Below are 26,177 nucleotides of genomic sequence, written 5' to 3' on the forward strand. Positions count from 1 at the left end.
TCTGGGTGTGATCAAAATGTGTTCATGACATTAAAACTATTGTCTTCAGGAGAACAGGAATTGTGAATGTGTTGTCAGGGGATAATGCTTGAACAGCCATTTTGGCCTATTTTTCTTTTCCTATTTTCATACCCCCTGAATGATTGCTATTTAGTGACTTGGATGACGGTAATACAGTAGAGGAATAATACCCATTGCTTTTCCTAGAATTGCTACTTTTAGGAGAATGTATTCTGCTCAGAGTTCAAAAGTTGGTTCAGGGGGCAAAGGAACTGGTGGGAAGACTTACTTATAACCTTATTTATGACGTTGATATTGTTAATTTCAGTAATTTAGTTTTGGGTCTGTTTCAACCCAAACCTCAAAGTTCAGGTCACACTCTTTTGACCTTGAATGTACTTAATTCAGAAAGGATTCATCAAATACTGAACGAATTGATCAATGTGAAAGAAAATTAGAGTACCGTATATTCTGAAGAAGTCCAGTAGTTCTTTTTCCATAAAAGGATACAGTCCTTTAAAAACAGAAGTCTAAAAAAAAAAATAAAATATAAATTATAAAAATGGAAATCTGAGCATAAAATCTGACATTTTCTGTTTGGAATGGTCTGAGGTTTCCACCTCCCCTTTTGTATTTCAGACACAAAGGTCTACAGTCACCTAATGCGCTGGGCTGCTTTTTGCATTTTTTTTTTTAAATGTTCGTTTAATGTTTATTGTCTCTGCATTTTCAGGGTTTGATACTTGGGACAGAATGGAAATGGGAGAGCTTGAGCTGGCATAACCTGTGTGATTTCTGTAATGAGCCGGCATGTACTTGAGGGAATTAAATCATTTGGAAGTCTTTAGATTTTAAGAAGCAAAATAGAGTTTCTATCTCAACTTTTTTATGTATTCTGCGTTAGGTCACTAGAACATTACTTATAGGAAAATATAGTTTGTATCAAAAAAATTGAGTATTCTATTTCAACATTGTTTAGTTTCTTGTTTTTCTTTTAACTAGAAATCAGGTTTTTTTTTTTTGTTTTTTGTTTTTAATTAATTTGACAGAGAGAAATCACAAGTAGACGGAGAGGCAGCCAGAGAGAGAGAGAGAGAAGCAGGCTCTCTGCTCAGCAGAGAGCCCGATGCGGGACTCGATCCCAGGACTCTGAGATCATGACCTGAGCCGAAGGCAGCGGCTTAACCCACTGAGCCACCCAGGCGCCCATAAATCAGGTTTTTTTTTTTAAGGATTTTATTTATTTGAGAGGGAGAGAGGGAAGGAAGGACAGAGGGAGGGTGAGAGGGAGAAGCAGGCTCCCTACTGAGCAGGGGGCCCCATGTGAGACTCAATCCCAGGACCCCAAGATCATGAACAGAGCCTAAGGCAGACACTTAACCAACTGAGCCACCCAGGTGCCCTAGAAATCAGAGTTATATGAAGGAAAATCACTGTGAAACATTTTGTATTTTTTTAACATTTTAAAACATTTATTTATGTATTTATTTATTTATTGACATTTTATTTTTTTATTAAGGAGACAGAGAGTGAGAAAGTGCACAAGTGGGGTGAGGGGCAGAGGGAGAAACAGACTGCCCGCTGAGCAAAGAGCCCAGTGCAGGGTGGGATCATGACCTGAGCTGCAGGCAGACGCTTAACTGACTGAGCCACCCTGGTGCCCCAAACACAAAATACAAAAAGTATTTTAAAATACAAATACAAAATTATTTTAGCCCAAGTGTATCTAGGGTTATTTTTGTCCATTAACTTAATTCAGGATTATTACAGCTGAAATAATAATGCTTAAAAGATGTCCAACTCCTCTTAAGATGGGGAATTGTAACAAGATAATTTTTCTTACCATTTACAACTGTCCTCATTTCAAAACTCGTCTATCCAGCACGTGCCACAAGTATGCATTGTAAATATATTGTAGTGTCGGTAGAGTGTGGGGTGAAATTTCTAGTATCTAATTGCTAGGATCTTTTGTAAGAAAACATAACTTATGCTTGGTTTGTCAAATATGGAAAAAAATGTACGGCTAGAGCATTAGGTGTGCTTCAAGGATAGATTCAGGGGACCCAGCCCTCCAGGGTTGTGTTTTGTGGGTATGTATTTATGTGTGAGTATATGTACATGTGTGTGGGATGGGCTGTTTTCATTAAAACGATCAGCTTATTACACATTATTAAAAGCACAACATTGTTATTTGTGCCCAGAACATACAGCATATAGGGATAGAATGCAAATTTCAGTGGAAACCAAAGTTCTAGAGCTTAAAGGGACCTTAGAGAGTATCCAGGTCTTTAGTCATCCATCTCTGCTCCCAGGAGCTGGGGTGAAGACTTCTGCTTTTAAAACTTAATTATCAAATGATTAATAATTAAATTCAGTAAGGACAGGATTGCTTTCCTTCCTGTTAGATAATGAATAGCATTTCCTCATTAAAATTTTTTTTGACTCAAAATTTCTTTTAACCTTTATCACTTCTTGGCATCTATCTGTTTGGGAGTATGAACTGAATTCACGGTGAAATTTGTTTAAGTACATATGAATGCAAATTAACGGGAAAAACACAAACAGCCTATTTTTTTGTGGCCTTGTTTGCTTGTGGCTGTGATTTTCTTTCTTTTTCTAATTGGTATAATAGAGTTACATTTTCTGGTAATAAGAGTCCCCTATGTGTTATAACACTGAACTTGTTGGTAAATCAATATTTTATCCACAAGAACATGTTTTGCAAAGAGCATCATGAATTTCAAGTGCTCTATAGCCCAGACAAGTACTATAGCCAGTGGTCTGGTCTGGTGTTTGTTCTTGGCAAGTAAGTCTAAGTCTCCGTTACAGTATTTTTCACATTATGCTGTAATCTTATTTATTTGATAATTGTGCTGGGAGTCTGGGCATTTGTAGGCAATGAATGACTGGGTCTTCCTTATTTTCCTCAATGCCTGGTATATAATAGGTAGCCAATAAATGCTTGCTGAATGAGTGAAGGTATACAAGACCATATGTTAGAAACATCTAACAATGTGGTGGGGCTCCAGAATAAGGCGTGGTGGAGGATTGGTAAGAGATAAAGCTGGATGTAGATAATACCCTTATCCATATCTTAGGCTTTTAATGCAAGGCCAAAGGGTTTGGATTTACCCTGTAAGGAGGAGTGGTAGGGCCATTGAGGATATCTGAGGAGGGAGTGGGTAACATGATTAGTTTTATAATTTAAAAAGGTAACAGTTTTAAGCCATGTAGAACAAAGACTGGAGGAGCTGTATCAAAAGTTGAAGGCCAAGTGCGGTGTAGGGTGTGTGTATACTTGGAGGTATCTAAGACATTTCAGGTGTTGGGAGAAAATTTTCAAACTTTTGGTTATTTAAAAAAAAATCCTTACCAGGAATTGTTATATATGTTGAAAAATCGTTATTACATTCTGTTGATGGTGACTTCCTTGTGTGAATGTTACATTGTTGCATCCCATGTGTTAGGAAAGGCTTCCTGAAAGGAGAATTGCAACTCTGTGACTCAGAGGGCATGGCAGGGCTTTTTAGTCTTTGCTTTTAGCATTTTGCTAAAAGTTACAGTTCGTATGTACTCGGTTCAGCAGATTTACACAATTTGTTGGCCAGCTTTAAACTCTTACAGAATGATACAAGAGTGCAGAAATACTGTTAAGGAAACCACAGTTTGAAGATAAGCCTAACAGTAAAATGCAAGTGAACAATAAGTAAATGGTAGAGCTTACACTTCCCTGTAGCCCTGAGTCACATTATGATGCAAATACAAGGTTTAACCTGATAGGACAAGAAGGTGACCAAAAAACTAAAATCAGAATTATCACAAAGATTGCGGTACCTGGGTGGCTCAGTGGGCTGCGCCGCTGCCTTCACCTCGGGTGATAATCTCAGGGTCCTGGGATCGAGGCCCCGCATTGGACTCTCTCCTTGGCAGGGAGACTGTTTCCTGCCCCCCGCCACCCCCTGCCAGCCTCTGCCTACTGGTGATCTCTCTCTGTTAAATAAATAAATAAAATCTTAAAAAAGAAAAAAAAGTTGCCATCTGGGTGTTCATCCAGTGTGAAGTATGTGCTTGGCTTAAGCTTTATTGTGCTTTGAAATATTAAGTAATACTATGAATCCAGTATTTAAAACTACTTTTCATTTTATCTTTATATCCTCTTACTAAAAGTTCTATTTTTGTGTATTCTGTAATATATTAGTGTAGTCATACATATATAATTTATAAATGCTCATGTTCTGGGGTGCAGAAGCAGAAGTTTTAATGGGTTGTATGAAAAAAACTCAAGAAGATTGGTTTAGAGAAAGATGCTGAAAAACTAAGGCAAAGAAGAGTCGGTGATCAGAGGATCTACTTAGATTCTTCCTAGGCACTGTAGACCTTATTGTGTTATTATTTGTATATTTTCTGTGATAAGTTAACATTACTCCCCTGAAATAGATACTGTCATTCTATAGACAGCAAAACTGAGATTCAGAGAAATGGAATACCTTGCCCAAGATCACAGTTACAATATGTATTACAGATTGAGTAGTTCAGCCCAGGTCTCTTAAAAATTCATGGGCTTTCTACATATTGTTTCTATTGAATAACTAGGGATTTTAAAATGCTATTAACTGAGAAAAAGAATATAAGTATCCCATTTTTTTCCAGTAGATTACTAGTGAATTTTTAATGGAGTTGTGAAACCCTACTTGAAACATCTAATCCATATACGATGTGTGTTATTCCTGTGTCTGAGGGTCCAACATTTATTCATCATGATGGAAGTCAATATGGATTTATCTAAGTTTTTGTATGATAATAGAATACCCAGTTAGAAAAAAAAATTTTTTTCCCTTTGGAATGTCTGTCCTAATTTGAATCCGGAACATATGGGAGGGGGGAACATAAGCACTATTCAAGCAACTAAAACTGATGTAAGTACAAAATTTACTGTTGTATTTAATTAAGCCCTTGTCAGATGAAGGCTTTCATGGCTCCAGGCTTGTAATAAAAGTTCTCAAATGATTTCTTCAGTCTTAGAAGCTAACAAGGTGAAGAAAAATGCCTCAGAGCTCGAGGCTTTTACTTATTGAGTTCAGTAATAATATTTCCCTTGATTCATCTATTTCTCTGGTTCTTTTTGATCTCCTTTTGCCAGGTACTTAATTTATTTGCTGTGAATTTATATAACTAGCAAAAATGGAATTTGAGACTGCATATTTTCACAGAACACTGAGAGGTGCTTCAAAGCAAACAGAAACCTTCCTGGGGGAATTTCAAGAATGTTTTAAATGGAACTATCTGCTTGTTCCCAGTTTATGCCCTCTGCCCTGTGACTATTATTTTGTCCTTTTAAAGGTTTTAACTATGCCCTTTTTGTTATGGATTTGGTTTGGTTCCTGCATGATGTCAGGTGGTTAATAACAATAAACACTGCATATCTGTTGTAGGAAAGTTGGTAGAAAAACTACTTTTCCATCCACCGTACGGCAGCCTTAAGTGCCTTCACAGCTTACTCCACGGTTTGCCTTTAATGATGATTGTCAGATACGATAATGCATTACTTCTTTTTCTGCCTATTTCTTTTCCATCTATGAGGAAATGACTATATGCTTGTATTTAAAATAAAACTTAATTTTCATCTAAATAGGTTTGCAAGTATTTTTAAAAATAGACAAATCCTGAAGGCAGTTTTCTAAGTGCAGGAATGTTTGGGACCCAACTTAGCTCCCTAAAGCTGCCGCCCCACCCCGCCTGCCTCCAGTTAGAAAGTATAACTGGGGCCACAATAAAGGAGAGAATCCAACCAACACATGCCAGGTAGTGCATAGCTGTATAGTACCCACTAGGAATGTAGTATTTTCATTTCACATGGGAGGAAAGTAGGCTTCAGAAAATTTAAATGTGTTTTCAAGGTTACACCCTCAATAACTGACAAAGTGGGGATTGATTTCTGACTGTGGTCCCATTGCTTTACTTTTTCTCAAGAGAGATAACCTATATATATAAAAAAAGTCTTAGCTTGCTGTCTGTTGCTTGGTAGGTTCTTAATAAATGTAGATTCTCCTTTCTCTTTCGCTGAACTTTTGTACCTTTCACTGAAACAAACAGAAAACCCACAAAGGGGATTGGCTGCTGTTTCCCCCCTTTGGTGGAAGGGACAACTTGATTAAAAGAAAAGAAACCTATGCTGATGCTGCTTTATCCCTTTTGGGCTTAGCATAAAGGGACCACTCAAAGAGACCTTTTCTTATCTTTTTAACTCTTGTTACTGAAGTACAGTTGACATAAAATGTTATATTATTTTCTGGTATACAGCACAGTGATTCGACAACTCTGTATTACTCAGTGCTCACTGTAAGTATAGTTACCATCTGTCACATACAATGGTATTACAGTATTATTAACTATATTTTCTCTGCTGTACTTTTCATCCCCATGACTTATTTTATAACTGGAAGTTGGTACCTCTTCATCCCCTTCACCTACTTGCCCATCCCCGACAGAGTTTTTCTATTTTGAATATAAGTGGGAGCTGAACAAGAGGTGTAGGGAGCTAGAAGCCATTTGACCCCTTAATAATTAGGGTTATTATGGGAGACTATGGACTCTGAAAAACAATCTGAGGATTTTGAAGGGGTGGGGGGTGGGAAGTTGGGTGAGCCTGGTGGTCGGTATTAAGGCGGGCATGTTTTGCATGGAGCACTGGGTGTGGTGCATAAACAATGAATTCTGGTACACTGAAAAAAAGTTTTAAAAATTAAAAATTAAAAAAAAAATAGGGTTTTTAAGGAAGGGTTTGTTTGAAGATATTTTTTTTTTAAATGAGTAAGCGTTTCAGGAGCTTACCTTTGCATATAAGGCCAGACAGCTCCTGTTGCAAAGAAAGAAGTAAGAGGGCGTTCTGACAAGTTTAGGTTCTCAAACTTAGGTATATTAAGTACTGGTGAGTCTCATCAGGACCCTTGGGTGTTTGCGAAAGGTCCATGCAGTGCCATTCATATAGGCTAGCTTGAGAATGCCCTGTCGGTTCCTCAGAGCTGTATAGCACAGTGGCCTTGAATCTAATAGATGGATAATTTCTGAATAGAGATCATTTTCTATTTGTATGGGTGTTTAAGTCTCTTTAAAAATCCCATCTCGGGGCGCCTGAGTGGCTCAGTGGGTTAAAGCCTCTGCCCAGGGTCCTGGGATCGAGCCCCGTGTCGGGCTCTCTGCTCAGGAGCGAGCCTGCTTCCCTCCTCTCTCTCTGCCTGCCTCTCTGTCTACTTGTGATCTCTCTCTCTGTGTCAAATAAATAAATAAAAATCTTAAAAAAATAAAATAAAATAAAATAAAAATCCCATCTCTGTGTTTTACCATTTAAATAAATGGTAACAAATACAGTGGCTTCTCAATTGATGGCTCATCTGAAAGTGAAGTTTGTCCTAATGAAGACAGGCTTTGTGAGGTAGGTGGCATCTGAAGACTAGGGTCCAAGCAAGGGAGAGGCTCTGTCTCAGCTGGGACTGAGGAAACAAACAAACAAACAAACAAACTTGCTTGGCTGTGGCTTGAACACAGGGCGTCTACACTTGCTCTGGTCATGTGAATCCTTGCTGCCACTAGAATCCTTGCTGCCACTAGGTGGCAGGACAGGCAAGAATCCTGGGGCTACCTAGAAAGTTTAGGAAGCCAGGTCAGCCCTACCTGCAGGGGGGTAGGAGAGGGTGGCCTAGCCAGTCAGGATGCCACAGGGAAAAAATTTGTGCCCTAGGGTTTATGTCTTTGCTACTTTTTAAAATTCTGTCCTTAATTCTGAGGAAGTTTCTGGTGATGGGATTTATTACTTAGAATGTGTCCTTTAACAGTATGAATCATAAAATCTTTGCTGTCAAAATCTTGCAAAGTTCTGTGATCAGGGAGTTAAGACACAATTATACTTATTTTATAGACACGCAAATAGAGATCCATGGAGAAGTCGGCTTTCCCAAGATCTTACAGCAAGTCGCTGGCTGTTCTTACTCATTGAGTTCCAGTTCTGTGCCAAGTAAGCTGTTGTTTTAAGTGCTATTTGTGGAAAAATCTAGAGATTGGAGGATGTTCTAAATTGTACCTTCTGGTTATCCATAACCCTAAAGGGAGGCCCTGTCCTACCCAAACCAGGCACTGCTGGTCCACGGGTGGTAATGACCAAACTTGTCAGTCCTGTGACTACAAGAAAATGATCTTCATTAGGTCATCACTTAAAATGCAGAACTGCGAAGTGTAGCTACCATACCATGATACTTACATGATTGGGGGGATTAAAGGAGGAAATCTATATTTGCGCCCAGAATATAATCTAACACCATACCTAGAATTAGTAAAGTTTTTTTTCCCCCTCTGTACCTGCCCTCTCCCTCATGATTTGCTCCATATCTGCCTCTTGACTTGAAGATATTTGGACCTATTAATGATCAGTTGGACCAACGTGCTAAAAGAGGAGGGAGAGCTTTCTTCTTAACAGTTTAGCCTTTTAAACTGTCTTTGTGATAGCAATGACCTTTTAAAAAATAACGTTACCATCAGTGACTTACTATCAAAAGGAGAGTAGTCAGTCACTGTGCTTTTGAATAGTGGTTTTCAAGCTTATGAACCACAACCCCGTATAACACCATGTTTGTGTGGAATAAAACTTATTTTTTCTGTGTGCACACATAACTCTATTTTCTGTCAGGCCTGCTAATGGAATGAGACTGCACTTTGAAAAATCTTATGCCTTAGTGAAAAAGATGGTAAGAAAACGAAACATTCTTTTTTGGCAGATTGGCAACATCCAGGGCCGAATTCAAAGTGAAAAAGTGTTGGAAGGTCGGGGAGAGACAGTAAAGTATCTCCCAAATGGAGTGGGCACTTTGAGACGGGAAAATACAGCCAGCTCCCTTGTAGAGTTTACACAGAGCTTTATTCAAGGTGCCTGACGGACACCGGGGATCCGGGCAGAGGGTGATCCTTGGCAGCCGCATAGCTGTTCTCACAAAGTCCAGCCCTTAGTCCACAGATTTTACAGGGTGAGGGGACACACAGAAGGGCACTGTAGTAGGATCAAAGGGTTCACATGCACCTCAAAGGGCTTGCATGCACTTACTTGACAGTTACCCTTTAATTAGATCTGGTGGCATCACCTGTGCATCAAGAAAGAAAGACTATGTTATCTCTAAGAGATTCATGAGAGGCCAAAATAAAGTCTTCCCCATCCTGGCCTTGGTGGGCATCTCTAAGGTATATATATTAATCTTCAAGGGACCCAGGACACGTAGCCCCAGGAGAGGTCATTGAGCAAATATGAACAAGATGGAGGCCCAAGATGGAGTCAGTATTGTCAGCACTCCTACAGAAGAGGAACTTGAAACATGCAAGTTTGGGCCGTAGTCCTTGGAGCTTCAGATGGGGCGTTGTCTTTTTTATCAGCTTTCCCTACACGTACTCGTGCCAGAACTATGATTAAAGGCAGTGAGAACGGAAAGAAAATGCAACATAGGTACTGTGAATCACAGCTAACAGTCTTGCTTAAACTTTTACTCCCCCTGTATTTCTTCTGTGGATAGGTTTTAAACTTATCTTGCAGTTCTTGGATCAGCGGACTTGTGTTAACTCACATCATCTAGCAAATCCACTTGAGACAGCTTGGAAATCCAGGTGTGAATGAAACAGACTGCTGCCACAGCTGCTGATGGAGGAGGGCAGCCGTGTTGACTGGTGCTGTCTTGTTCGTAATGTGCTGTGTGTGTGTGGTCTCATTTGCTCCTCATCATCCTGTGAGAGAAAAGATGAAATTGTCTTTTTTGTTCACTGTGACCACCAGCACCAAAAGCAAACAAAGCACAGGGATCTGCAAGGTTAGCCAGCTTCTCAAAGTCACGGAACTAGTGGAAGAGATGCTAGGAAAAGGCTTCAATCCAGGTCTGCCTTACTACTAAAAATCTGGATACCAAAACCTTCTGTGATATGAGTTTGGAAATGTCAATGTCAAGAGTATTTTTACTGTGGATTACATACAAATTAAAATACTAATTCTTTGGGAGACAAGTTAAAGAGCACAGCACATGAAATTGTCCCTCATCTGTCATTGTTTCAAGGCAAATAACCCATTCTTACAAACTTTGTACTTTAGATATTTAAGATGCCTTCATTGGGAGGAACATTGATACCATTCCCACAGATGATTTTTTCCCTCTGTGCAGCAAAGTTGGAAGCCTGTGCCTGTGTTTCATAGTTTGTCTTCACTGTTTTTGTCTGAAAAGCCTGTGCAGTAAGGGAACTGGTGGTATCCTTGTTGGCAGTATTGAGGTCTGAAAAGGTTATGTGAGAATTTAAATGAGAACTTGGGTCTTCTGACCACCTGCCCACTTTTTTTGCAGAAGCGTTAAGCCATGTGGGCAGAGTAACTGAATGTTTTGAGTAAAGGCCCAAGGTCTAAAATGGCAGAGGAAGAGCACCACAAAATGTACCTGCCACTTAAGTTTAAAATGTAGTCATGTCAAGACTGTTTGATCAATGTTCTATAAAGTGACCCCATGACAGAATAATTAAGTTTTGCACTTACTGGCTATTTCACATATCCAGTAAGCAACCAACTCAACAGGTAGAAATGTTATTTGAGTTGTGATTTTTCCTTTCTCTCCCAACTTTTTTTTTTTTTTTTTTAAGTAGGCTCCATGCCCTGTGTGGAACCCAACGTAGGGATATGAACTCATGACCCTGAGATCAAGACCTCAGCTGAGATCAAGAGTCAGACATTTAACCAACAGAGCCACCCAAGCACCCTCCCCCAACTTTCTTTTAAAGTTTTTGCTAAGCACTTATTTGCATGTGACCCAATAAAGCATGTTATGTAAATAAACCACTGGATATATCAGTGGTTTTTAAATTTTTTTTTTTTTTTTTTTTAGGATTTTATTTATTCATTTGACAGAGATCACAGGTAGGCAGAGAGGCAGGCAGAGAGAGGAGGAAGCAGGCTCCCTACTGAGCAGAGAGCCCGATGTGGGGCTCGATCCCAGGACCCTGGGATCATGACCTGAGCTGAAGGCAGAGGCTTTGACCCACTGAGCCAACCAGGCGCCCCATATGAGTGGTTTTTAAATGTGTTCAGTCTCTTTCAGGTGAAATTCATGACTCTACAGAAGATTAAAAAGGACAAGTAGGTCATGTATATCATAACCACTGAAAAGCTGATTTCATTATAAAACAGTAGGAGAATCGATAAAGTTTATTAATATTTCCTATGTGTTAGGCAGTGTTCAAAGGTTTTATCCTTTTTATTTTGTGAAATTTCAAAACCCAAGGTCAATACTATTCTGGTTTTTACAGTTGAGGAAACCAAGTTTTTTGTTTTGGGTTTTGTTTTGTTTTTTTAAAGACTTTATTTATTTGACAGAGACATAGTGAGAGAACACAAACATGGGGACTAGGAGAAGGAGGAGCAGACTTCCCACTGAGCAGGGAGCCTGATGAAGGGCTCTTCTCAGGACCCTGGGATCATGACCTGAGCCAAAGACAGACACTTAACGACTGAGCCACCCAGGCGCCTGGGAAACCAAGGTTAATAAACTAATTGCTTCATATACTTAATTGAGAGTCATACTGTGATAAGTGGTAAAACAAGTATAATCTGACTTCCGATCTTAGGCTTTTGATAAAAAGGCTTTTTGATATATAGCCTCCTGGTGTAAAAGAAATTTAAGTTAATAGAAAAATTGGTCCTAATTGTCGTTTTAATAATTTGTAGTCTGAACTTGTACAAGTCACTTCATCTCTTTTTACCTTTTTGTCCTCATCTCTAAATTGTGTATATTATCTATTCGGGGGGTGTCTGGGTGGCTCAGTGGGTTGGGTGTCTGCCTTCGGCTTGGGCCATGGTCCTGGGGTCCTGGGATCAAGCACTGCCTCAGACTCCCTGCACAGTGGGGAGCCTGCTTCTCCCTCTGCCTGCCTCTTCTCCTGTTTGTGCTCTCTCTCTCTCTCTCTGACAAATAAATGGATAGAATCTTTAAAAAAAAAAAAAAAGAAATCTTAAAAAATCTATTCTGCCCACATCTTCCGTGGGGATTAAAAACTAGAGTGGTATAGTGGCCCTCGAGCAGGATATATTGTGGAAATGAGAGGCAATGAGGAGGTAAAGATGATAGAAAGTGCTAGAAAGTGTAGGTTTAGAAAGCTTATCTGCAAGAAATATTCCAAAATGTTGGTGTGGTGACGCTTATTTTTCTCCTAACATGGAAATGGTCAGGGTAGGCTGCAGGTACCATATTAACGGGAAGATGAGGAGCTGTAAGGAGAATGGAGAAGTAGCAGTTTCGGTGATCAGAGGATGGATGTATAGGGATGCCCTCTGGGTGCTGCTGCTTAGTGGGGTCGCCACATTAGAGAGCAGCAAGAGTGGGTCATTTGCTTAACCAGGCAAATGTTGATGGAGGGGGCGAGAGCTGGGTGGAGAGGTTCCACAACTATGTAGATAGGTATTTGGAAATTCTGAGGTATTTTGAGGCAAGCATGAATAATTCAGCCATTTGTAATGGAGAAAAAAATGTGTGTGATGTTCCAAAACAAAAATCAGTGTACTTTCTGCTACTGTCTGTTGTCTCTACCCGCCATTTTCCTTTCATTACCACCATGGCCTCAGCAGGTCATTGATGAGGCCAATTTATCTAGTTATGTGATTTTTTAATATTATGTTTGTCTTTTGAAGCTTTGAGCAAAGTATAAACTCTCTTCAGGACTCTTTCTCTTCTTAAGAAGCTAATAAGTAAGAGATAATAAGGTGTGCCTAGCTATATCCTATTCCACGCATATTCATGTTTTCCTAAACAGCATGATTTGCTGGCAACACCATGATTGGAAGAAGGGTTAGGCATGTTGTGGTCAGGAGAGGCTGTTTCCCCTCACTGAATTACTCTTCCTCTGTAGTTATTAAACTGCTGGTAGCCAGGCTATGTCCCAGAGGGGATCCCCGTATTCAGGATTTTCCAGAGAAACAATACCAGTAGGGTATGTGGGTATGTGTATGTGTACATGTGTGTTTAAAGGAATTGGTTCATGTGTTTATGGAGTCTGGCAAGTCCAAATCAGCAGGCTTAAGACCCAGGAGAGCCAACAGTGTAGATGATGTCCGAAGGCAGTCGGCTGGAGACTTCTCTCTTGGGAGGGCTGGGTTTTTTGTTGTTATTGTTGTTGTAATATTGGGGCTGTCAACTGACTGAACAAGGCCTACGACATTATGGAGGGCAATCTGTTTACTCAGAATTCACTGATTTAAATGTTAATCTTATCCAAAAACACTCTCCAAGTGGGCACATAGAATTAACCATCACACCCCTCTGTGGGGTGTGCTATAGGCAAGGCCTTCATAGAACATTAGAGCCTTTAACATCTCATCCTCAGAACATCTCTTAAATGCCAGCTTTTTTTTGTTCAGTGTATTAGGTAGAAATTCTAGTTAATGCAAATTAACAGGCAAGAAGGTAATTTTAAAATTGTGTCATAGGGGCGCCTGGGTGGCTCAGTTGGTTAAGTGTCTGCTTTCAGCTCAGGTCATGATCCCAGACTCCTAGGATCGAGCCACTCTTTGGGCTCCCTGCTCAACAGGGAGCCTGCTTCTCCCTTTCACTCTGCTGCTCCCTCTGCTTGTACGTGCGCTCTCTCTCTCTCTCTCTCTCTCTCTATGAGATAAATAAATAAAATCTGTAAAAAATAAAACAAAAAAACTGTAATAGTTTACAAATGCAAGGAAACTAGGGATGTGGTGAGGGGAGAGGGTGGGTAGAGTTAAGTGTAAGACTGTGTATTGCCACCTGTCATGATGAGTACAGTTTGGCAAGAGAACAATAAACCCTTGTTTTTGTGACTGGACAGCATGTTCCCAAATACTGTGTATGTGTCGGGAGCTGCTTCTTAGAATCTTCTTAGATCTGCAGGAAAGTCCCGTCTTCATTCTGGGAAGGAGTGGCTTGGTGGGGGCCTTTGACACTCTGGTCTGCTACCTAACCATTGAATTCTTCCTGCTGGCCATGCTACTGACTCCCTGAGAGGACCCCCTTCGTGGTGCCGTGAGCCCATAGTTGAAGAATTGCATAGATCAATACAACTTGTTTCCATAGCAGCTGTCTTCTGGGCTGTATTATCTCATAAACCGTGGGAGAATCAAATGATTTGGAAGCGGTGATTTTGTTGCTAATACCCTTACAGATAGAGCAACCACAATTTTAATTCTTCTAGTTAGTACAGAACTGTATTTTGCACCTAGTTGCTCAGGAAGAGTTTGGAAAGCTTTATTCTCTTTCTGTATTCATTCCCTTTTCTCTCTCCCTTCCGATGTTCCCTGCAGCTCACATTTGAGTGTCTGTGACATGAAGAATGCTGTATTATTTTTTTCCTTAGGAGAAATGAAGTAAATAGGAGTTTTAGATTCCCTTGAGAAATGTTTCAATGAGATTGATCTTAGTATCAGGGTGGAAATAAAGTGCTTAATACTCATTGTTATGTACCCTCTAATACCTTTCAGTTTTTATAACTGAAATCTTTCATTTTACTTTAGAGAGTAAGCCTTTCTTTCGTTTGACTTGCAGAAGTGGTGGTGGTTTTATTTTCCAGTAAACTCTTACAGCAAGATGTTCATTAATTAAAAATAGCTGCCCCATACAGGAAACAGCTCATTTAGCAGCTCCTGACACCGTTCTAAAAACAGACTTGAGCCGCTCTGAGTGCTAAAGAGGAGTGAACACTGAAGACCATGTGAGCAAACTCAGGTAAAAGCATGCTGTTTTTTAAGAAGGCTCTGTGTGCCTTTCTCTCCATGTCGTTCTGATGATAAGAGTCATGTGCTCACTATTAGAAAACCAAATATTACAGCAATATGTTCTGTAGAAAGTGAAATTCTCACCCAGATTGTGGTGTCTAGTTAGTCTGGTGGCTTCTGGCAGATTTTTTCTGTGCATATACAAGCAGTATAGAAATATTTTAAAAATGGGATTATATGTTCTTTCAACTTGGTTTTTCATTGATTGGAAATTTTCCACATCAAATTTTTCAAAATCCTCTGGTTTATTATTTAAGTTAGCATAGTATTTCACTGCATAGCTGTACTACAATTTGTTCAAACCAGCTCTCTGTTAATAGACTTCTGAGTTGATACTCTATTTTTTTCCTCGAAGATCATTGTTTTTAGGGTTAGATGCGCTTGCAATTGAACAAAGTTACCACATACAATATACTCATAGTGTAATATATTGAGAGTTTACTACCTGCCTAGAACTTTTCTAAGCATTATCTTGCGAAAATTAGAGTAATTCTGTTATGAGGGATTTCTTCTTGTCTGTATTCTTGAGATGCAGAAAACCTCTGAGATCCTTGCATGCCATCATGGCCATCCCTACGATAAACTGAAAGACAGGAGTCACTGAGGCAGACAAGTGAGCACTCTTTAAACCCAGAGGAGCTAAGCAGGACAGCAGGTGTATCAGCATAAGAGAAAGCAGAGGTGAGAAAATCTTAATGGTGTTACTGATGTTAACAACAAAAAAAAAAAACTTCGCTGGTTGTCATAACAACTGGCTTCAGAAGCCCTGCCATCTTAACCCTTGTGACTGTGCCTGGAGGATTCCCTGGCTGTCACCACAGACTGCTTGGTATTTGTGTGTCCCCACTTCTCTTCCGAATTCCTATTGTGAATTTGTCTGATCAGCAGGGCCTTTCCTCGGATTTGCCTGTGCTCCTGGAGTGCCTTACTGAGCACCAAGAGATGTCCTCTAAAGCTGAGGTTCCCATCCCTGGCCAGTCCTCTCTGCTGTTCGGTGCTTGCTACTGGAAATGGAAACTTTCAAGTTTTTGTCACTCTTAGAGACTTGAACTCTAAAATAGACTCTGTGAAAAGTCTCCTGAGACCTAGAAGGTATATTTCATTTGCTTAAATGGTTGTTGAATTAACCCTAGGTATAATAGGTTAAATTCGTAGAGAAAAAAAAGTGTGCGCACATTATAGTTCTTCATAATTAAGTAGCCTAGTGTGACTAGAGAGAAGTAAAGCTTAAAATACTGCTAAAAGTGACCTGTTTGGGTTATTTATGGTTGTGTAATAAACCACTCCAAAATTTGATAGTCTAAAACGGTGACTTATCTCATGATTCAGTGAGTTGACCAGGAGGTTCTGTTCTGTTGGTGTCAGCTGGATGCTGGGATGGCTGTAGTCCTCTGAGACTTGCTTGGGAGCTGCGACTCAGCGGCTGTTTAGGTAGCCTTGTGGTGTCTGTCTTCCCAAATAGAAGTAGATGCTACCCAACCAGTTAAGGGCTTGGCCCCGAATTGGCACTGCATCATTTCTGCCATATTCTAATGGTGTAAGCAGTGATAGACCCAGCCCCAGCCCAGCATTCGTGTGGGAAGGAACTGTACAAGGACATGAATACCCACAGGTGTGATTCATTGGAGGTGGTCACCAGAATGACAGTTTACCACTGTGTGCTCTCTGGCCCTCACACATACAGACAGACTATACTCACCCATACATAAGACTCCCACAAGCCTCACTCCGTTGCTACGTTAGCTTGGGTCCAGGAGCTCATCTAAATCAGGTCCAGGTGCAGATGAAGCTCTTTGGGTACAGCTACTCTCAAACAACTACCTGTGAACTAAAAGCACAAGTTCTTTGCTCTCTTCTCCCCACCCAACATACAATGGCAAGACAGGGACAGGAAAATTGCAACAGACACTCTCCTTCAAAAAGGTATTAGAGGGGCTCCTGGGGGGCACAGTCCATTAAGCATCTGCCTTCGGCTCAGGTCATGGTCTCAGGGTTCTGGGAGTTCTGGGATCGAGCGCCACTTCAGGCTCCCTGCTCGGCGGGAAGCCTGCTTCTCCCTCTCCCACTCCCCCTGCTTGTGTTCCCTCTCTTGCTGTATGTCTCTCTGTCAAGTAAATAAATAAAATCTTCAAAATGGTATTGGAGGTTTTGGAGAGGTCACAACACTGATACACTGCTGGTGGTAATATAAAATGGACCATTACTTTAGAAACAGTCTGGCAGTTCCAGAAAAATTTTAAACATAGAGTGACCATGTGACCTGGCAATACCTTTCCTAAATGTATACATAAGAGAAAGGAAAAAATATGCCCACCCAAAACTTATACCTGAATACAACATAGCAACATTATATAGTCAAAAGGTGGAAACAACTCAAATATCTACCAACTGATGAAACATAAAATCTAGTATATCCATACAGTGGAATGAAGTACTGACCTATACTGCACCATGGATAAACCTTGAAAATATGCTAGGTTCAAGAAGCTAGTCACAGAGAGTACTTACTGTATGATTCCATTTATATGAAATGTCCTACATAGGTAAATCTATAGAAACAAAGTGGACTAGCAGCTTCTTAGAGCTGGTGGGTTGGGCGTATGGGGGGTAATAACTAAGGGTACAGGTTTCTTTTTGAGGAGATGGAAATGTTTTAAAGCTATCTGGTTGTATCTGTGGATATATACTAAAAAAAAAAAATCTGAGTTGCAAACTTTGGGTAAGTTTTATGATATGTGACTTATATCTCAGTAAAGCTGTTTTTTTTTTGTTGTTGTTGTTTTGTTTTTTTAAACAAAACAGAAGAGGGAAATGAGAGACACCTAGCAGTCCCCAGTCCACAACAGTTCTAAAATCCAGCTAGGTAAATGTCAGTGGTTCCTTGTTTGGGACTAATTTTTTTGTTCTTGTTTTTTGGGGTTTGTTTTAGGGGGTTGGGGAGAGAGAGAGAAGGGAGGGAGGAACAGAGGGAGAGAGAGAATGCCAAGCGGGCTCCAAACCCAGCACAGAGCCTGAGGAAGTGCTGGGTCTCAAAATCCTGAAATTATGACCTGATCTGAATCAAGAGTTGGATGCCCAACTGACTGAGCCACCCAGGCACCCTGGAGCTAGTTTATAATCTAGGTGGTTCTCTGTGGCTCTTGTCTCTACTCTCTAGGCTCTTGGTTATGTCCTCTGAATCTTATTTTTCCATAAGAAATGACTTATGTTTGTAGCTTCTTCCTATCTGAATAAGGGCCCTGATAATTTTCATTTTGAACTATGTCTTCTTAGTCCAGATCGATGGTCTTTCCATTCATATGTTTTTATTTAGAGTTTGAGTATTCCCATGGATTTCTTTGGGGTTCACAACATTAGATTAAAACTGTTCCCACTAATCTCTTTGAGACAGGGCTCTACCTCGAACTGCCTTTAAGTCAGGGCATTGTGTGAAAATACCATTAAAATTCTTACAAGCTCAGGGTGCCTGGGTGGCTCAGTTGGTTAAGTGCCTGCCTTTGGCTCAGTTCATTATCTGGGGGTCCTGGCATTGAGCCCAGTGCTGGGCTCCCTGCTCAGAGGGCAATCATTTTCTCCCCCTCTCTCTGCCCCTTTCTCTCTCCCCCATTTGTGCTTTCTCTCTCAAATAAATCAATAAAGTCTTAAAAAAAAATTCTTACAAGTTCTACTGTCTGGTAGAGATGGTTCTTAAGACACACTTACAATCCTCCAAAGCCTTTTGGTCTCACACTGATTCGCAAAGTATGGTCTCTGTATCAGCAGTGTTAGCATCACCTGGGAACGACAGGGGTCAGACAGCATTGCAGACCTACTGAATCAAACAGTGATTGGATGCAGCAGTCTGGGTTTTAACACACACACACTGGCCCCCCACCCCACAGCTGAGTCTGGTGCACATGAAGTTTTAGAACCACTAGTCTTAGTCTGTGAGGAACCAACCACCTAAAATCTTTGAGGGCTCAAAAAATGTTTGGAGGCCACATTTTACGGGCACTATAGGATTTGATCTTTGCCTTGAGCCGTGTCCTACTTTGAGACATGCTTACTTTGAGCTTGCTTTTTGCTAAGATGCTCAAATGAGGAATGGTTTTATTTTTTAACCCATCAAGTCCGGCTCCTTTTTATTTCCTCTAAATTCTACTTGAAAAGGAACCACACTGTTCCTTTTTTAGTTCATTTCACTACTCCCATATTTTATCATAGGCGGCTAACACGAACCATTTGGTTCTTTCAGCATTCTTCCTAAAATTCTCCTTCGTCAGATCCATGAGTTCACTAGGCACCCTTTCTATTTCCATGTTACTGCATGCTTTGGGTTTGCTAATTATTCTGCCAACATGGATGTAGGTTTCTTTTCTTCAGCCACCAATAACATTTCTTCACTTTTTCAGATTTTTATTAACTGTCTCCTCAAGATTCTTTTCATTTCTGCCCACCACCAGGACCCAAGGCCAGTGTGTATTTTAGGCTTTTTTTCCCCAGGCTTTCTAGTTCTAAACTTTGTTTTGGTTATCTGTTGCTGCCTAATAAGTCATCCTTAAATTTTGTAGCTTAAAGCAACAACGATGTTTGGGCACCTGGGTGGCTCAGTCAGTTAAGCGTCTGCCTTTGGCTCAGGTCATGATCTCACGATCCTTGGATCAAACCCCAGGTTGGGCTCTCTGCTCAGCAGAGACCCTGCTTCTCTATGTGCCTGCTTATGCTTGCTCTCTGTCAAATAAATAAATAAATAAATCTTTAAAAAAAAAAAAAAATTTGTTTTCTTGCTCATAGCTTTGGAATCTGGCCAGGGTTTGGTAAGGATGACTCATTTCTGGTCTATGTGTTGTCTGCTGGGACAGCATGTTTAGGGCTTTAAGATTTATTTCCAAGGTAGCTCACTTGCAGGCCTGGCAGCTTGGTGCTGTCAGCTGTGATTTTAGCTGGAGTCGTCAGCTGGGCCTTCATTCTTTCCCGTGGAGGCTTTTCTCATGTGTGTAGCTATTTGGACATTTTCATAACATGGCAGCTGGACTCCATAAAGGAAATAGAAATGGCCAGGCTTCTTAAAGATTTAGCTCAGAACTGGTGCAGTGTCATTTCTGCTGTTTTCTGTTGGATAGTCTTTGAAGGAGGGGGAAAAAATAGATCCCATCTCTTGGTGTGGGAATAGTGGCAAAGAATTTGTGGCCATCATTAACCCACTGTAATCTGTTAGAGATATTTTTGAGTTTTGTTTTTGGTGTTTTGGTGTTGGTTTTGTTTTTTGTAATACTGAAAAGGCATTTGGCCTAAGTTATAAGTTGGTGGCAAGTAATTGTTTATTAGTTGGAGAAAGGTTCAAGCTCTGAAAGGGGGTGAAAGAAACATTTACAGATAAAGAGCCTCTCAGTATATCTGTGGAAATTTTAAATGTTGTACTTCACTGGTACACAAAAGTCATTTTTATGGGTAGAATTAACCTTAAATTCTTCATTAACAGAATATAGTTTTTAGCACCTTTGTTGTGTCAAGATTTGGATGTGACAGGGATGTCTGAATATATTTGTGGTTTTAATTGGTCTGAAAACAGAAATGGTTGTTTTTAGTACAGATGGCCTTATATATTACCAAAAGTAGAGAAATACCCCTCTTCTACAGACTTTCCTTTTTATAATAGGGATTAAATCTTGTTCAGGAATTGGGAACAATAAAAAGCAGACTCTGGGTGCATTGTAGAAATGATTGTGGTAAAGGCAGAAATAAATAATGGGCTGAAAGAATCCCAAGGTTTTCTACCATTTGGAACTTTTGTGTGCAGCTGTTTCGACTGGTGAGAGAGGACAAAACAGCCAGCAGAAGTGGCCTCTGATTTTGTTTATTCACCCGAATCACGCATTAGATTTGCTCATATAGCCTGGTAAATGGCTTCCTGAATTTGTCAAGCACTTGTGTTAGTAGATTTTTTCACTATTCAAATTGGAGCTCTATTTAAAAAAAAAAAAAAAAAAAAATCAAGCAGTGCTTTATTCCAATAGTTTATTATAGATTTCGTTTAGATTCAAGAGTTTAAATACAACTTGTAGCTTTAAAATTAAAAGACTCTGACTGCTGTTAAATCTTTGACCTTTAGTTGCTATTTTTAGCTCAGAATCAAACATTTGAATGCTTTTGGTTTTGGTTATACGTTATCTTGATAGTACTGATAAGATGCTGTTAAACATAAAATAAGTTAAATATTTTTTCTTTAATTTGATCTTTTGTAAAAATGTTTAAGGCAGCACTTGTTTCCCTTAGTTTTAGTTTTTACTCTCCTATATCTAAGTAGTTGTCAAGCTGACTAATAATGTACTTCCTCTTTTTTTTTTTCCCCCTCTCTCCTTGGTTCTTCTGTTTGTTTTTTCTTCTTTATTCTCCTCATACCCTGCACAGTCTGGTGTAGTGACCGATCCAGGAGTGAGATTATGGATAGTGTGGATAAGATGACCATGATACCTGTATTTGATTCTGTGGAACAGCCCTTTCTACCTGTCAGTGTCCAACTTCCTGGCATGATAATCATGACCAACGGTTTAGAAAATGATGCCCATGCTTTCGGTTTTCAGAAATTGTCTTCCTCTGTTTCTCCACCAATTAGAATTCCGTTTGCTTTGGGATATCCTAGGGACTCATCAGCCCATCAAGCAATTATTGTGTGTGAACTGATAAACATTCTAGGAGACACAGAGGTAAGCAGGGATGTCACTGTTAATCGTTCCTTAGTCTCCAGTCCTCAGATTCTTCTTTATCCGTTAGATTTGAAAGCTGGGCATGGTATTTGGAAGATTTGGATCATACACTGGTCTGAATTACTGTGGTGCTCTCCTATTTCACAAATACACTTCACAATTATACTCATCATGAATAGGACCTTACTTATTTGTACAATCTACTGTGTTCTATTTTGAACTCCAGTTGTTAAGAATGTATTCTTGTGTATATTTCTAAGTTGTTCATTTCCCTTGGGTAGGTGCATAACTTCCTAATTACCTTACAGGTATTTTCACAGAATTCTCATTTCTGGGCTAGATAATTTTAATCTCTTCAAAATTTTCTTGTATCTCACTTTTCCCTGCAGCTTTCATGGATTGTCCAAATAGTTACATACACTTACTATTCAACAGAAGTTTTTCCATTTGACCTGCCCTCTGTAGATCTCTGAGCAGCAACGTTCACAAAGCATTATTTTCTATCACTTTTCAAAAATATAATTCATAAAATACTGTAGGACTTGGAATGTACCTTTGCAAATGTGTAATTTAGAGCTCCCATCTTGCAGTGTTACTGCACATGTAATGCACAGCTTTGATACCTAGAAAAAATAACATCAAGAAAGGGAAGAAGTGCTACTTGTAATAGGAAGGTAGATATTCCATCCTTTAAACTTCCAGTGTGTCCTATGTACTGTTTTAATTGCAGAATTACCTATAATGCCCTTTTATTTCTTTGTAAATGTTAGGAAGCCAGTCTTTCAGCAAAATCTGCTTATTTGCCCCAAGTGAACTTGTGTTTGTGTGATTCTTGGTTATTAACTTTAGTTAGCTCAGTTCACGCTGGATTCCAAAACCTGTGTAGACTACCCCCTTTGTATTTTGGTGGCATTTATAAGGTATTTCTAGGTCACTTCTAGGTTTGCTTTTAAAAGATATACCCATGAAAACTATAAAGTGCTGATGAAAGAAATAAAAATCTGAATGAATGGAGAGACATACTGTATTCTGGGGATATAAGACTGTCAATGCAATGAAGATGACAGTTCTCCCAAACTAACATATAGGTTTAACAACATTCCTGCTAAAATTCTAGCAAAACTTCTTATAGGTGTAGATAAGATTATTCTAAAATTTACATGGAAAGGCAAAGTAACCAAAACAGCTTAAAAAAAAAAGTTTTGAAAAAGAAGCGTAATGTGGGGAGAATCACTTTAATTTTAAGAAGTGATGTAGTTACTGTAACCAAGACTAGGGTATTGCCAGAGGGATAAACATATAGGTCAGTGCAACAGAATTGAGAACCCAGAATTAGGCCCACACAAGTGGAGCCAAATGATTCTTGATAAAGGTGCAAATACAGTGAACCTTTCAACAATGGTATCAGAACAATTGAATATCTATGGACTCCCCCGCCAAAATTAACTTCCACCTAAACCTTAGACTGAATACATGAATTAACTCCAAGTAGGTCATCAATCTAAATGTAAAACATAAAACTGTGAAACTTTTTTTAAAGAAAACCTAAGAGAAAATCTTCTAGACCTAGAACTCAGCAAAAAGTTCTTAGCCATGACACCAAAAGCATAAACCATAAAAGAAAAAAATTGATAAATAGGACCTCATCAAAGTTTAAATCTTTTGGCTCTGTGACTTTTAAAAAGGGCAAAAAGACAAGCTATAGACTGGAAAAAAGTATTTGAAAACCCTATATGTGACAAAGATCTCTAGAGTGTATAAAGAACTCTCAAAACTGAAGAGTAAAAGAAAGAAAAAAAGAACAGGAAAGAAAGAAAGACAGATAGAAAGAAAGAAACCCTAAAAACCTAATTAGAAAATGGGCAAACACCACAAAAACATTCAGGTTAACAAGTGAAAATAAGCTCATGTGGACACTCATCATATATGATACTCAGTCATACCCGGATCATTCATCCCAGAGAAATGAAGACTTGGATCCACACTAAGGCTGTACGTGAATGTTCATAGCAGTTTTATTTGTAATTGTCAAAAACTGTTAACAATTTAATGTTCATTGACATGTTAATGGCTGAACTCACTGTGGTATCACCACAGCATGGAATTCTACCCAGTGAAAGAAAAGGAACGGACTATTGATATATGCAAGCACTTGAAAGGGCCACAAGAGGGGCACGTGGGTGGCTCAGTTGGGTAAGCATCTGCCTTTGGCTCAGGTCATGATCCTGGGGTCCTGGGATCAAGCCCCGCCTCAGGCTCCCTGCTCTGCGGGGAACCTCCTTCTTTCCTTCCTACTCTCCCTTGCTTGTGTTCCCTCTCTTGCTGTCTTCCTCTGTCAAATAAATAAAATCCTAAGAAAGGAAGGAAGAAAAGGCCTCGAGCATTATGCTGAGTGAAAAGAGCCAGTCTCAGAGTCACAGTCACATTCTGAATAATTCCACTTATAGAGCGTTCTGTAAACATGACAACATGAGAGAGAACAGAGTAGTGAGTGCCCGGAGTTAGGGACAGTGAAGAGAAAGTGTTGATGACTAGAAATGGGTAGCATGAGGGAGCTCTTAGTGATGCTGGAATCCTTCAGTATCATGATTGTGACTGTGCTTAGCCAGGTCTATACAAGTGATAAAGTGGCATAGAACTAAACACACACATTGTACCAATGTCAGTTTCCTGGTTTTGATATTGTACTATAGTTATATAATATGATGTAATCATTAGGGGAAACTGGACCTCTCTGTATTATTTTTGCAATTTCCTGTGAGTCTATAATTAATTCAAAATAAAAATTTGAAAAGACACCCAGATCTGAGGCCTATGCTGTCCATTAGCCACTGGTTGTTTTTAAAATTTCAATTAACAAAAATAAAATTAATTTTAGCCCTCTGGTCACACCAGCCATGTTTCAGGTGCTCATGTGACTACTTTCATATTACACGATACAGAACATTTCCGTCGCCACAGAAATTCAATTGACAGTGCTGATTTAGACCAGCTCAACAGTGCTGATTGCCATATGCGTGGGTACCAACCCATTTCTTAGTGTACTGTCTTAAATTTATATATTAAAGATCACGTTCTACATCAATAAAATTTAGATAGAAGAAATGGATTTAACATGACACTTCTTGAAAGTATCAAACTTCTTGAGGCTATATCCCATATTTTAATAAGAAAAGGAAATGAAACTTTGCTTCATGTTTGAAATAGGAGTAAAGTTTTTTTTCCTTATCTGCCAAAGCAGTTGCAGTTTCTTTCCATAATCACAATACAGGATGTATAGGAAATGGGCAAAATAGAGGGGAGGGACAAGTTAGGGGAAAGAGATCAGCAAAATAAGTATTTTAAATATCCCATGCTTCTTGTTATTTTTTGTTTCTTAATAACCAGTCTACCAATAGTAGCTTACCATTGCAGAGGAAGCGTGGTTTAGCAACCAAACCTTAGACCAGAATTATATTTCTGGCTCAGAGTGGCCTTGAGAAAATGACAAATGTACTCTTCTCATTCTCATAACCAATGAGCAAACTAAGCTAAAACGGACTATTGCTTGAGAGAACTAAGGGCTGAGGTATACAAAAGGAGGATCCTTTGTAAAACTATTGGTTTACAAGTAGATTAAATACAAAGTTTTGAGGAATTTGGTTATGAAAAGGTCACATGGAATAGAAAGCAGAAGTTACCAGGTACAGACCGTTTCAGTTTTCGAGTTTGGAGTTGAATACAAGAAAACTCAGGGTGAAAGTTTTTCTTCTTCCATCCAAGGTTAATAACTTCAAGAAAGCTTTGGGAGACTAAGCAGACATTTTGGATTTTAGAGACCAGGTTTTGAAATTCAACAGTGCAGGGTTTGAATCACAGCTCCGCCACTCAGTCTCTGAGAAAGCTGCCTAACTTGACTTCTCACTTTCACCATCTGTAAAATGGGGCTATAATAATCTCTCTTTGTCAGGTTTTTCTTGAGAAAGACACATACGTAAACAGCTCTAGTTACTGATAATTTTATCAAGTCATGGAACAGAATAATGGTGTTAGGAACAGTTAAATAGTCTTGTTATTTTCCTTTTTTAAAGGTGTATTTTTTTTTTAAAGATTTTATTTATTTATTTGACAGAGAGAGATCACAAGTAGGCAGAGAGGCAGGCAGAGAGAGGGAGAGGAGGAAGCAGACTCCCTGCCGAGCAGAGAGTCCGATGCGGGACTCGATCCCAGGACCCTGAGATCATGACCTGAGCCGAAGGCAGCGGCTTAACCCACTGAGCCACCCAGGCACCCATAAAGGTGTATTTTTTAAAAATATTTTATTTATTTGACAGAGAACACAAGTAGGCAGAGAGACAGGCAGGGAGAGAGAGAGAGAGGAGGAAGCAGGCTCCCCGCTGAGCAGAGAGCCCGATGCAGGACTCGATCCCAGGACCTTGGGATCATGATAAAGGTGTATTTTTAGTTAAATATTTAGATAATGTTTTTGGAGGTAGGATGCTAATTTTTAGCTTTGTAATAGATTGGTTAATATCATGGTTTCTAAAGCCATTCTCAAATTTAAGTGATGTATATAGTATGACTAAACAGAGCAAATCTTGATTTGAAGCTAAGACCGATAAATCTGTTCTTATAAAAAATCCAGTAGACCAAAATATAAGCAGCAAACTGAACAACCCCCACACATTTATGAGAGAAATGTTATTTCAGTA

General features: G+C 39.5%; 1 protein-coding gene and 1 long non-coding RNA gene across 3 annotated transcripts in view; one reads left to right on the forward strand and one right to left on the reverse strand.

Moving 5' to 3' along the window:
* Window positions 1–26,177, forward strand: part of FGD4 (FYVE, RhoGEF and PH domain containing 4) — a 202,178-nt gene that overhangs the window by 37,052 nt on the left and 138,949 nt on the right. The window contains exon 2 of one of the 2 annotated variants that reach the window (XM_032349951.1): window positions 7,916–8,011. The exons of the other annotated variant lie outside the window; for it this stretch is intronic. Coding sequence (XP_032205842.1) covers window positions 7,916–8,011 — 96 coding nt within the window. The remainder of the gene's footprint in view (window positions 1–7,915; window positions 8,012–26,177) is intronic. 2 annotated transcript variants of the gene reach the window in all.
* Window positions 1,379–26,144, reverse strand: LOC116594492. The gene is made up of 3 exons (XR_004287251.1): window positions 26,082–26,144; window positions 25,737–25,739; window positions 1,379–1,402 (listed from the first exon to the last, which is right to left on the reverse strand). It is a non-coding gene; the product is annotated as an uncharacterized LOC116594492 (long non-coding RNA).

The sequence above is a fragment of the Mustela erminea genome, chromosome 6 (assembly GCF_009829155.1).
Source record: "Mustela erminea isolate mMusErm1 chromosome 6, mMusErm1.Pri, whole genome shotgun sequence".
Lineage (NCBI taxonomy): Eukaryota > Metazoa > Chordata > Mammalia > Carnivora > Mustelidae > Mustela > Mustela erminea.